General features: G+C 38.7%; 1 protein-coding gene across 1 annotated transcript in view; it reads right to left on the bottom strand.

Moving 5' to 3' along the window:
• Positions 1-3,509: 3,509 nt before the first annotated feature.
• LIN7C (lin-7 homolog C, crumbs cell polarity complex component) overlaps positions 3,510-14,396 on the bottom strand; it is a 12,995-nt gene continuing 2,108 nt past the window's right edge. Inside the window, exons 2-5 of the mRNA XM_003206091.3 lie at positions 11,193-11,311; positions 10,113-10,184; positions 9,570-9,779; positions 3,510-7,010 (exon numbers count right to left, since the gene is read on the bottom strand). Coding sequence (XP_003206139.1) covers positions 6,855-7,010; positions 9,570-9,779; positions 10,113-10,184; positions 11,193-11,311 — 557 coding nt within the window. The 3' untranslated portion in view covers positions 3,510-6,854. The remainder of the gene's footprint in view (positions 7,011-9,569; positions 9,780-10,112; positions 10,185-11,192; positions 11,312-14,396) is intronic.

Here is a 14,396-nt window from a genome sequence, read left to right as displayed (position 1 = left end):
TCTCCACACGGGCTGTGGAGGCGCGCTCAACGCCTGGACACGGAGTCACGCCGCCCCGCGTTCAGCTTCCCGCTCTCTCGTTTCTGAGGGAAAGAAGGGGAAAAAAGACCGTGCGTGTCCTCAAGCTCCCTGTGTTCGTGCCCAACACCGGAGAGGGGGGCATTAAAAGGACCCGTGTCCTGCACGCGTATCTACACAACATCCGCACCAAAACAAATAAAAGCAATTGTTTTTCTATCCGGAAAAGTTGAACAGTTGAGTGCTTACCCTCTGCCAACGGTCTCACTCCACTGCCCGCACAGAATGGCTGCAGGAGCGGCAGATAATGGGTACATTTTATTCAACACCAGATGTCATCAAAAATTGCACTTCAGAATTATCACAGTTGAAAGATCAGGTCTCAAATAACCCTCAGTTCCAACAAGCATCCTCCAAAATGAAGCCCGAGGCCCATCGGCATGTTCCAGCAACAGAACCACCTGGAGCCGAGCAGAATCCAGTGATGGCACCAGTCAGCAATAAAACCCTTTTAAGCCCTTTATTAAACACACCCCAATTCAGTGCACTGCCATCACCGTTTCCTTCTGGCTTGTGATGTAAAGAAACTCCAGTTTTGCTCTATGGTGTAAAGTTAACGCCAGAGTAACTGCGCTTGCACAACAAACCAAAAAGCTGAAAATGTCACAGAGCTATTCTCCAAGGGAACACGTTCACTTTTCCATCAGTTGCTCATGTTTCCTCTGCCAACCTGCAGCCCCTGCCAAGCAGAGCTTAGCCCACGGCTTGGCTTCAGCACGCACAGGTAGAATGCAGAACCAAACCCAGACAAGAAAACCTCCAGACCTTCTTTGGGAAACATTGATGCGTTCTCTACCATTCTCTCTATTTCTACCTATTCTCTACCCTTCTCTCTTCTTAGAAAACAGAAAGGCATGTAAAAGCTGCAATAAATTCTTCAGGTTTTGAGATCATCAGCAAGGCCGAATGAAGATCGCACGATGCTTCTGCCTGGTGCACACACAGGATTTGACACACATCAACACCGATGCTTTCCAAAGGCTCTGGGCACACTTCAAATACACTTTTGGTGTAGAAGAACAAGTGGACCGCTCACCGATGAATTGCTCTTTTAATTTGAAAAATTTCCAACATTTCTTCTGAAGATGCTCTTGTATTTACTGAAAGATGTTCCTACACAGTTACCAAATGGCAGTGTGACACATCTAGTGCCAGCAGCAGCTCAGACAGACACATTCTACACATGTACTTTGTTCAAGTATTATAACCTCAATTTCTTAGCAACTCCACTCCAAGCATGCTTGAGATCACATTAAAAAGAAAAGAAAAGAAACATGGCTACTCCAGGCTCTGATTCAACTGGATTATGGATATGAGTCTACCAAAAAATAATGGATTTTAATACACACTCACTCTTGTGGCCCCTTGGAGGTATTAAAAAATAAATAAATAAATAGTGCTTCAAAATAAATCACAGAAACCACAGAGGAAATCAAAAGGAAAAAAAAAAAAAAAGAGAGCTTATCTACTGTATTTTCACTTCAGTTTTCTTCAGCCACAAGCCATACAATTTCTTAGCAATAGAATGAGGCCCTCTGGAGCCAAACTATTTGCTCTGTGTCTGTATACTGCAAAATACAATAGTATCCTGAACTCCCAGATGCTATTGAAATACACCTAACATAATAAATCACCAAATTCTGCACTTTACTCACTGCCACTGGAAGCAGGTGAGAGCTGTGATGACTGCACTGCTGCTAGCCAGCCCGTCTCCATCGCAGATTAGATTTTGTTCAGACAATGCCACTGCACTGCTCCAGCAGAAAAGCAGAGCTGTGATTAGATAAGAACCGCGTGCAGGTGATTTTACTTACCTCTGGAAGCACACAAGTCAAAGCCAGTGTTCAGGAAGATGTTTTATTGTTGGTGGGTTCCTTCCCCTCACCCTGTCGCTTTGCTCTAGATTTAGCCTCTAGATAACCAAGGAGAAATTAGAAACATGGAGTAACTTACCTTCTTTAAATCCTTAGACAGATGATGGACAAAAATCCACTAACTTTTTAAAAATTGGGTAATTTACGTAACCATATTTGTCTCCTATGCTATCAACTCACATTAACTAGTCAGGAAAGCAGAATACTGTACGTATAAACGATGGAAGAGGTAGAAGGAAATTAACCACTGAGGGAGCAAATGGTTGTTTAAACATCTTTTCTCAATAGGACATATCATTTAAATGTAAGCCACAAGCCCAAATATTAAAATACATCAATATTACTCCATTAATTAGAGACGTTCCTGGTAGGAAAACAATTTTCAATACATCAAGCTATAGAATTAAACAGACACAGGATTTGTTTGAAGCAAGTCCCACCCACCTTGCATAGTAACATAGCTCTTAAAGTGGATTCCAATTAAGATTTTAAAAGAAAGGATCATGGAAACTCAGTCTGCTCCACACCTTCAGCTTCTATGCAACTTCAAGCAGTTGGTCTATCCACCATGGTCACACCTTTCCTTGCACCGGCACAATTCCTTTGACAATTCCTTTCTGTTCAGGCAACAGAAAGAAACTCAAAAAATTAAGTCAAATATCTCTGCTAGGATACCAAATTCAATCTGCTCAGTACAGAGTACTGAGTACTTAAAAAATAAATTAATTAATTAAAAAAAATCAGTGAATGCCAGCACAAGCAAGCATACAGTTGAGGACAAAAAGCTGGCAGGAATACAGCAGCCTGGCTGCCTCGATTTACGTTAATACACAGCCAGACTCAGATATGCAACTTTTGCTTTTTCACAGTTTTTCTCTAAGAATCTGAACCATACTAAAGTAGAACTTAGGTAGCCAGATCATGCGAATATATCATTTTTAAAACCAAATTGAAAATGTGGTTGTATTTCCAGTTCTGTTATCCATCTTCTATATATTTATATAAATTATTTTTATTTGATTTTTTACACATCGTCAATTTGCAGTCTAGCTTACCTATATGAAAAAAATCCTTTTGCATTCCAAACTGAAGCATTTCTCCCGCCTTTATCTCCGTTCATAACTTCAGGCACATTTTTCTTAAAGACCTCACAAGGTCTTTAAGCGAGGAATTAGAGATATTTAACATCTCATTACCAGAGATACTTGCTTCAAACAATTAAAAGATAATATCTGACTCAGAATAATATGCACCATGTAAGCTCATGCAGTTGAAACTAAGAAGGTCTCAAAAAATGCAGGAGGCCCAAGATGCTACGTATACTTTACAGCATTCTAATTCTCATCTCTCCAACAATTCACAAAACCTAGGGCAGAAAAGGGAAGATTCACAAGCAACCAGGAAAAACTAAAAACCAGGATTTGAAGTTTTTCTTTGCACGCCCACACACGCACAGTTTACACTACGCCCCAGAGATTATAAACACCCAACTACAGCTGCATGAAAATAGTACCAAATATGGAAACTCAGGGAAAAAAAAATACACAGAAAACAATGCATGTGAAACTTAACTTTTATTTTTCTGTTGATAAAACCCAAAGATTCCTCACAGCAGCAATAGATGCAGATCTGCAGAAATGATATCTCTTCTTAAACTGTTTGCATACCCAAAGATATCAAGTGTGTAGGGACTGCATATTAACACAGTACAGGCACTGCTCAGTAGTAAAAGAAATTAAGCTTGTTGGTGAATCTTAATCCACCCTTTCCTTACTGCTATAGGTTTTCATAGTACTAAACATGACTGTTAATGAGTTTTCTGCTCTTTTTTTTTTTTGTCATTATTGCATTAAAAAGCTTTTTAATTAAATGCTACAATTTATATGGCCAGGTACCCTTCCCCACATTTTGTAGTGGATGACAAGCTGTATCCAAATGCTACACTTCAGAAGGATAATGCTATTGCATTCAGTAGCTCCAGCTACACTAAAGTAAGTTACCTTAGAGTAACAGAAACCATTGCTTTGTTCAGTAACGCCAAGGGATACAGGTTCTAAAAAACACATTTCTACCTCGTATCCATACCTTTAATATTTATATATATATTTTTAATATAGCTCTAAAACAAAGATCTACTATCTTACAATTAAATTAAAACACATCCACGATTGCGCTACCTAGTGATTTTGGTCTCAGTATTTTAAACATTAGTTGTTCCATAAAAATATACAATTCAACAGCATGGTCCTACCAGTGACATGAGGCCTTTAGATAGAGGCCTATGACAGATAATACACCATGCAATTCAGTGCTCAATATCATCTAAATGTTAAATATTTATACTGTATTTTCAAACTATCAGTATCTTTAAAATCCCAACTTCTATTTGCAGGCTTACCATGCTTACAAACATGCAGAAAGGAAATACGTTTCTCACTGGCCTGTCGTGATCACATTTTTTTTTTTTCTTCTCCAGCAAATCAACTGAAAATGCACAAACCTCATGCTGTCATTTTTAGATCCTTAACCATTTACTTTCTTCCACATACTTGATTATTTCACAACAGACTGTACTGCTCCACGCGAACAAACTAGGGAACAGTCAAATGGTCAGAACTGCACTTTTCAGTTTAAGCCTCTAAGAATCAAACTGCTAATAATCAATTAGGATGCGCTCATAGCTGCCATACAAGTGAACAGACTCCAGTAGACAATCAAGTTAATTATAGATATATACCAAAAAGTGAAGCTTTTAAAATCAAGTATGCAAGTACAGCATCAAACCTGGTAGTTCCAAGAAGCGTACCTCTGTCCAGATAAAGTTTTTCAAAATGGCACACCAAAAGCATGCCACCATCAACCAGACTCGAGCAAAGACATGTAGCACTTTAACTGGAGGCTTCTTATTACCATCCCAGCACCATTCCATATAAAGTTTTAGAGTGATGTTGATGCTACTGTTTCTACAACCGTGAGCCCTTCAAATCAGAAGCAGTTCAGTGATAAGTCCCAAACAAGTTCACCCCAGGGTTACTTGACATGTAAGCCTCAGAGTGTTTTACTCTTACGGATGCAACAATACGTGATTTTGGTACTAACTACTCCAAGTCCTGCACAGTTACTCTGTATATATGATTACAATAAGACATACTAAAACCACAAAGGAGTTATGACCATTAAAATGAACTCTTTTAAAACAGCAGAAAGTCAGGGAAGCGCCTGAAATTCTTTTGAAAGCATTAACATATCTTCAGTCTCTGAATATAAAAATACATATAGTCAACCCAGAACTGCAAAGGCAGTTAACCCCCTTAACTGCTTGAAAATCAGTACAAAACAATGTAAGTTACAGGAATGATTGTTGTAATAACTCACAAATTTGCAAAGTCATTATACGAGAACACCAATTGTACATTATTTACAGGTGAGGTAATAAAATTTCCAGAGTAACAAATTATGATTTAGCAGAAGTGTAAAAAATAACGTACTCACCAAAACATTATAAAATCTGGTAATTGTTATCAGCTATGCAGTTGATCACGATTACTTTTTGTAGTCGATATATAACATGTTCTTAAGAAAAGTGCCACAATACTGCTACATAAAAATCTTTTTTTGCAAAATAATTCAGCAAGAAAACTGAAGATGTTAAATGAAAAAACAGAATAGGGACAAAGGGATGTCAACTGTAGAAACAGGTCTTATTAAATGCATTTGAAAAACCTTTGAATTTGAATTTGTTTGCACGCTTAGAGGTCTAATATGAAAAAGATGCATAAAGATGCAACATACATTTTTTTAGGGTACCCTAGCTGATTTTGAAAGGATGCATTCTTTTTAAACTGTGAAAAATGCAAAGAAATTGAAAAGAAAACCTTCAAAAGAAGGGTGAACTGCCAAAGGCTGCAACTGGTGGCAAAAAATCCTGCTGGAAGCAAGTCTCTACTGACATAGTCCAGAGATCAGCACTGGGGTCCATAGTGCTTAACAGATTCATTAATAACAGGGCGACGGGACAGACTACACTCCCTGCATGCCATTCCAATGAACCTTGGGAGGCTGCAGAAATGAACAATCAGGAAGCTCAAAAAGCAAAAGAAAGTGCAAGTCTTACACCTGGAGAGGAACGATCTACACCAGCATGGCTGGTGGCTGAGCAGCTGGAAAACAGCCTTGCAGACAAAGATACCAAATTGCTTACAAGTCACTAACGTATCACTGCAGCAAGGAAGGCCAATGGCTTACTGGTCTGCAGCAAGTCAAGGGGAGTGATGCTTCTCTTCCACTCAGCTTTTAGGAGATGTAATTGATGTGACCACCTTTGGGTTCCTCAGTGCAAGACAGACATGTCCACGACATACAAGATCCTGTCCAGAGAAGGGGCAGAAAGTTGATTCAAGTGATTGGAGCATCTGACAAACAAGGAGAGGCTGAGACAACTGAGACTGTCTAGCCTGGAGAAGAGAAGGCTCAAGGGTGTTCTTAACAAGATGTGTAAATGCCTGATACGGAAGAATTAAAACAAAAGAAGAACAGACTCTTCTCAGCAGTACCCAGTGACAGGACAAGAGGCAACAGCCGTAAACTATAATATAAGCAGCTCCATTTAAACAGAAAAACGTATCTTTTAGCACGAGGGAGATCAAAACACTAGAACAGGTTGCCCAGAGATTTTGCGGAGTTTCCATCCTTGGAGATGCTCAAAACCCATCACAGCCCTAAACAACCTGCTCTAGCCAACCAACCTCTAAGCAGGGCTACGTAATCCCCAAGAGTCCTTTGCAACCTCACTCATTCTACAGTTCTATGAAAATGACAGTAACTTATGTACCCCTGGCACTGCACTGACCAAACTATACAATGTCAAGGGCGTGTATCTTCTTGAAGTTATTGCATTCAACATTAGTTTTGCTGCCTGCGTTTCGCCGATCTCATTTTTTCAAATCTTGACTCCATTTCTTCCAGGACCTTCGGTGTGTATCGTACAACCAATTTGACCTTTCCTTGGGCTGCCTTCAGTAGTTCTACTGCTTTCTCATGGTGTTCACCTTCGACGCTCTGCAAAGCGTAAGTCATTAAGTATCATATTAGTGAAAACATACACTGAAAACACACTTGTTCCATTTTTCTGTGTCTACATAGTCAATTAAAATATTCTAGTTTCAAAACTTCACAAGACCATCATCCAAGCTTGGGGTTTACTCTCCGGCAAATCACCACAGAGTGATGATAAATTTACCAATCGGTTTTAAGAAGAGTAGTGCAAAACTTCTGGTTATGCTTATGTTAAGTCTTTACATACATTTACGTCAAATAAGTGAAGTAGGAAGAACAATAAGCAATTTTGAAATAGCACTCAAAAAATCAACAGCTTCAGAACACTTTGTCTTTTAGTCTGAGACGGCTTTTCTTCTATAGTCATGCACTTTATAGTCGTCCTCAATTTGCCTAATGAGCTACTTCAAATTATCTTGCATTTAGCTAAGGACAAGAGCCCACAGACAACTGCAAGATAGCATAGGATAACATCAAAAAGGCAGCTATGACAAAGCAAATCACTGTCTACTGGACACCTGCAACAGAACACATAACAGGCAGTGTACTGTTTATCTTAGCACTCCATACATGTCTTATCTTAAGTGCAAGGTACTCAAATTAACTTCCTGTAAACTCATTAAGAACCACCTAGCCCCATGCTCTCCCCCCCAACAAGACAGAACAGATTAAAAAACAAACAAGTAACCCTTTACTAAACCAACTCTCAGGTTTTATTACTAGATTCATCTGATGATAACATTTCAGCAACAATTCTCAGCAACTTCATCCAAATATACACTCCTAGGTAGCACACATCTTATCAGCACAACTTATTTCTCCCAAACTTATCAAACACAGCAATGGGACTACCCCAAGCCTACCTCCCACTGGTGCTATTAGAAGCTAGAAGGCAGGTGATGTACCTGTTGATTGGAGGGTTTCCCCGTTACTACAAAGTTACTTACAGAAAGAAAGACAACAGTTAAAAAAAAAAAACAAACACCCAAGTTATTTCTCTTCTGTCAGACAACACATACATTTGAATGTTTTCACGTTTGTTATTTAAGTCGATGTGGTGGTTGTTCCAATAAAAAACTACTAATAAAAAGTTTGTGAAGTCTTAGTGTCAACTGTGCCAAAGCATATAAAATTCTCCAGTACACTTAAAATCTCCCAGTGTGAAAAGAGCAAAAAAACAAAAAACAAAACCAAACCACCACAAGAAGAGTTTTAAGACACACCCACTGCCAGCCCGGCAGCAGCAAATTACTTCTTAAGTATTAAATTAGCAAGTATGATTACAAGAATGTCCATCATATATCAAGATGACAGTAATTAATCTGCAAACATCAAAAGGTTTTTCCTCTGAGCCTGCTTTCTTGCAGTATTTTATTCATTCACTGTATTTTTACAATAGCTACATATATTTATACGTGCATGCACACAGATGCAGCCGTTCTTAGCTGGGATTACTGTCAAACGATCAGAGTGTTTTGGGGTGTTGTTTCTGCTTTGTGAGGGTCTGTAGGTGAGGAAGCCTTCATGAGAAAACAACTAATGCTTTATGGACAGCTGACCTGTCCCTTGATACTTTCAAATACCAGGAAGGCTAGGCCAAGGAGAGTTGCATCACTAAGGACACGATTGCTCTTACATCTCCCACGTAATAGTCAGGAGCCAAGCATGACACAGCTCTTTGCTAACAGGCACCTCCCAGAGCACCAAGAACCAGCAAGTCTCGATTCCTTTCATCGTCAAAGAACCCACTCAAGCCAAGAAGCATGAAGACTTACTTCAACTCTCAGTATTAAAATAAAACTGAGTTTGAAGATGTAATTAGCATTCTAAGCATATGATGGAAGTCTCTATAAATAAATCCAGAATTTTGAGAGATTAATATGCATTTGACAAGCAGCTCTTGTAAATCAAAGCCTGCCCGTAGCCTCCTCTTTCCAGTCGTTCTGTTGTTCTTCTTGTTTTGCAACTCAGCAGAAGAGGATACCTCTTAAAAATAAATAGCTACAATGGCACATCAGTCATGTACTCCTTAAAATATAAATATTTGTTTTGAAGCTTCTAGCACTTAAGTAAAGATAACATCACCTTGTTTTTCCATCTTACTACGGCTGTCATTAAGCAGTAGTGCTCTTACTGGGATAACGATGTCAAAGAGCCCCTGCTTAGTCTATGATAATGCATCATAATTTACTACTTACCTTAAAAGCTGCAGAAAACTAAGTTAAAATCTGCATCATCAAACTTGGTAAAACAGGAAGCCATAATGGCAGTTTAATACCATTTCAGAACACAACACCTACCGGATTCATACAACTTCTCAAATCTGAAACGTTGATATAAATAGTGCCATTTTCAGTTGAAAAATGTAACCAAAGCATAATCCAAGAATAGTCACTGCACAGAATTAGGTACAGAAACCTAAAGATGTTCTTGAGAGAACAAAAAGAATCAATTCTGCTAGGATCAAAAGACACCCTGAAGCTTGTGCCATGTATATTCTACATATGCCCCCAAGTGGAGACAAGTAGTTACTGCTAAAGAAAGTGCAAAATCAATTCCTACCACTCCGTTCACAGAAAGAAGCTGGTCTCCACGTTTCAGGCCTCCGTGCCTATCAGCTATACCACCAGGGATAATTCGGGAGATGTAGATGGGAGAATTTTGTTCTTTGCCCCCCATGATGTTGAATCCAAGACCTTCTTCAGTTTTTGGCAGTTCAACCACTCTGGGATGCGAATGACCTTCACTAGCAGCAAATGCAGCTACAGTGGCCTGTAGGAAATAAGATCTTCCTATTTACATGAATATAAACTCCTTAGCTTGACACAGTGAGCAGGCTGAAAAATTATTTTTATCTCAAAGTGCTAAAATATTAAGACAAATCAGATTAATTTCCTAGACAACATTAGTATAAGAGATTTAGAACTCAAAGAATAAAACATAAATGGAAGAAGCTTAAAAATAATGTTTTGTTATACCTTTTAATGGCCTCATATGCTTATCCATTTGATCAAACATCTAGATGATACACTTCTGAATTTTAAATACCTTTTCTCTGCTACCAAAGTAACAAACTACTGCATTTTACTTAAGTTTGGCATTTACCTTGGCTGTTGCATTAGCTCTCACTTCTGGGCTACTGCTGATATCCACAGTTTCATATACATGTTCATATACCTTTAAAGACAATTTAAGCATGGTGAAAACAGTTATTTCTCTGCTTAGGTAACATAACAATCAGTTACAACTTAAAAGTGCATAAGTGAAAAAAAAAACAAAACCAAACACCTATAACAAATGAATCCCTGCTGGACTGCAAGGTGCCAAGTAAGAATCTACTGTACTATGAAGAAATAACTCTCAGTATCTTTACTGCTCAGTCAAACCGCACACATTCTAGGTCTCAACCCAAATCCTCTTCCTTGGTAAACATGCAGACCTCACCATGACACCTGACAGCAGATATGGGTGACTACCTTCTTATATTTGATTCAACCTAGGACTTTCCCATAAGGATGCATGAAAAATTATGCAAGGGTGGCTCTTCAAAGCTCACCCAACGATCAAGCCCTCCCCTTAAAACCTGTATTTTCCTTCACCTGACACAACTGACTGAATATCTAAAGAAAAGAAAGGCTATTGAAATCACAAAGGCCATAAGAATTCTAATGCTAAGTGATAGCTAACCCAACAAACACAGTCCTTCATAGAGGACTTCCATGTCTACAAACAGATCTTGCAAATCATTGCAGGTGTTATCAGCAGTGGTAACACCATCACCAAAAACAATAGGAGAACACATTCAACCATCTCAAATCTCTGAAACAGCATCCGGAATGAAGATGAGGTGTGCGAAGCTATGATGCCAACCTGGCTTAAAAGAAGAGGCAATTCATACTTTGCCCATTCTTACCAGCCAACAGGATAACAAGACACTACTAGATGCCAGCAAGGGAAAACTCTCATCATAACCTCCAAGGAGCAATTTGTTTCTGAGCCACTATTCAATACAACACACCCGCATTACCCTAAATTGTTTTCTTTTCAACTTGTAAAAAATATGGAACTTAACAGAAGAAGACTTAAGTCAAATTCAGTTCTATAAAAAAAAAAAATGTTGTCGCATTGAACATTTTTAAAAGTATCACTTTTAATGCAAGCTAATTGTTTGCACAGTTAACTTACCTCCCTCACAGCATTACAGAATTCACTTTGAAGGACCCTTTGCAAAGCCTGTAATTTCTGTGGTGGCACTTCTCCACTTCTCTGTAATTTTTCCAGCAACTCAATTGCTCTGCAGATATCTACAGGGGAAAAAAAAAAAAAAAAGCGCTTGTAATAAGGAATGCCTGAAAAGAACCTACTGGTGGTTTGTTTGCTTTTGTTTTTCAAGCTAAGTTAATGCAGTAGTCTGTATGTGCTTGTGTACACCTTACAATTCCATTGCAGTTTCATTTCTTCCATACCACTATGTATCAACAAAATATTAGAATAAAGCACCTTATTTTCAGGCTGTTTAGATCAAACACAGCAATGCAGCCCTCTAAATATCTAGAGGTACCACAACCACATCTGTATTTTAAATAATTTCATCTTTCCTTGAAATCAGGCTGAAATATTTCCTTGACAAGAAATACTAGCAACATTTTGCATGCATAAAACTTCACAATGTACGTAACGCATGGCTATCAAATTGTTAAAGCCATCTATAGTATTGGCAAGCATGCTAACACTCCTTGTACATTCAGAAACTAGTTTACCAGAAATACACCCAACGGTTTCCTTACAAATAAGGCCAACTCAGGCATGTAATTATATTAATTGGATGCCAAACAGCAGCTGGAATCATAAAAACTTGATTAAACCTCATATCAGTTTGAAAATACTTTCTTACTTCCTCCACCTGCAATGTATCTAATTTATCACAGCGCGAGGAAAAAGAGCCCAAACTCCTCAATCATCTCTGCTGAGTGTTCTGTAGTCAGAATCCCAAACCCAACATTTTTTCCCAGTTTTTTTTTTTTTTGACATTTCCTGAAAGATCACACTGTCAGTGAAACCAAAATCTCATCTGAAGGATTTGATTTCAAGACCAGTACCAATCAAGATGGGCATCAAACATGACATCGAAGCTATGTGACCTTCTGCAGGCAGCTCTTCAAGAGTAGAAAGGATTAATATTCCTCACTTGCATTTCTAGAGCGACCACTCTTCTGAACCACATAAGTCCTTGAACAGAAGTAGAACAGTCTCTCAGAAAAGCAGACAGACGTTATGGCCTTCATTATCACAAAGGCACACAGAAGCAGTGATTAATCTACTACGTTAACAAGGCATAGATCAGTTTAGAAGATGAAGAAGTCTGGAACATGATTATGCCCTAAATGCATTACTTCCCTTTTTCCATAATTAACCCTCAGGGAATCATCTTTCACGTGGAACATCTTCTGTGCTGCCATAGTGCCCCTAAATAGACAAGCAACAGCCGCAAACTTTAAGACCACAAACGTGGAAGAGAGAAGTTGTAACAACCAATGCCCATCCTGCAATGCTCTGAAATTAAGGTGTGCTGACAGAAGGTAACCCACAGTTCATGCTGCCCACTTCTGTGAGGTGTCAGTCAGATATCTCACAGACACTAACAGCAGCTGGTAGAGTCAATTAGAGATGGTATGACGGAACTTCTTCCACTAGCACTGTGTTTGTATCACAGACTGGACAGAAATCATTCATGGAACAGCACCCAAATATTACAGCTGCAATCGCACACATCGCTTCAGATGAGAGCTCAAGTTCATCTTCATTACCTGGGAGGCATTTCATAGTTTTTAAGAGAATCAGGTATCTAAAGCAAATAAGTGTCACAATTGAAATGCTAGCTATTGCTAACTCCAAGTCTACAGTATTTGCTGCATATTTGTACAAAAACTACAACATGAAAAAAATGCTTTTGATCTCCTAATACACATTTGGCATTTTATTTAGCTCCCAAAACATTTGGTGAAAAGAAAGACAGAAAAATTATCAGTCACACCTATGCTATCTTAATTATGTAAATCCATAAATATTCTCAGTAAACCCTATGTTCAGCATCAATAGTACAAACTCTCTTTCATCTCATGAAGTCTCATACTGAACAGCTTGAAGTAGAATGATAAACAAATGAAAGGAAGAATCTGTTCACATCCTTTGGCAATAGCAGGAGTTCCGATCCTGCAACACTCCATATATTCACAAAAAGTCTGCTAAGTATGTAAATAACAGTACAACTATCAAATACTCACAGATGTTTGCAGACAAACGACTGTTTCAGGCATATGAAGAGCACGATTCTACACAGCAGCTCTCACGACCTGTGGTCTGTGAATCATGTTAAGCTGTGATGTGTATGAAATTATCTAACAGTTTGATTAAAAGACTGGAAGAAATTTTTTTAAGTGACAGAAGTCTACAAATCAAAAGAGTAGCTGCAGTAACCAGCGTTCAAGAACTCCACTCACCGATTTCTCTTCTTTTATAACCTCAATGTTTTCTCAATAAACTGAATGTACTCCATACCTGGGTCTCCTAAGAGCTGAATTCTTTGACTGTGCAGCCTTTTATAGCCTAAGGTAAAACTGGCTAGCTTGTCAGCTGTCTTTTAGAAAGCACAGCTTGACAAGAAGGTACTGAGAGTACACATAGGTTGGACATGAAGAAGATTCCTGCTAGATGAAACTAACACAGAATATGCATTTACTTGTTTTTAGAACTGCTGTCAGACCAAAGGACTGAACTATTAATGTAAAAACCCAAAGCAGTTCCTACAGCTGTTTGTGGAGAAGGAAGATGGTTGATTATCCTGTTGACACAGCCTGCCTCCTTGTGAGCTACACTCAATGTCATCAGCTGAAAGCTGTCCTCCTCACAGAATTACAGTTTAGCCAACATATCAAAACCAGACACAGACACGAGTTCTATTCCCATGATGGATTTCAAGAAGGAAAAACATAAATACAGAAGTAAGCAATTAAAGATAAAAAAAATAGAAAAACAAAACAAAAAAAGACCCTCATCATAAACCATCACATAATTGAAAATTTCTCTTTTAGTCTTTACAGCATTTTTAGATCAGCTCTTCAAGTTCTTGTTTTGGTGGGTATTTTTTTCTTTTTTTTTTGTGATTGCAGGATAATAATTTGAAGTCTTGAAAGAAAAATGCATTTAAATGCACATTCCCCAGATGCCTCGCAGTCATGTTGGCCTGCATTTGAACACTCTGGTGAATCCCATCTGCCTATATGGGCCTGAGTAGATAGAGCTACCCCAGGCAACACTACAGGCTTGGGGAGGAGTGGCTGGAAAGCTGCCTGATGGAAAGGGACCTTGGTGTACTGATGGACAGCCATG

The sequence above is a fragment of the Meleagris gallopavo genome, chromosome 5 (assembly GCF_000146605.3).
Source record: "Meleagris gallopavo isolate NT-WF06-2002-E0010 breed Aviagen turkey brand Nicholas breeding stock chromosome 5, Turkey_5.1, whole genome shotgun sequence".
Lineage (NCBI taxonomy): Eukaryota > Metazoa > Chordata > Aves > Galliformes > Phasianidae > Meleagris > Meleagris gallopavo.
This window is presented reverse-complemented; position numbering and strand designations above follow the sequence as displayed.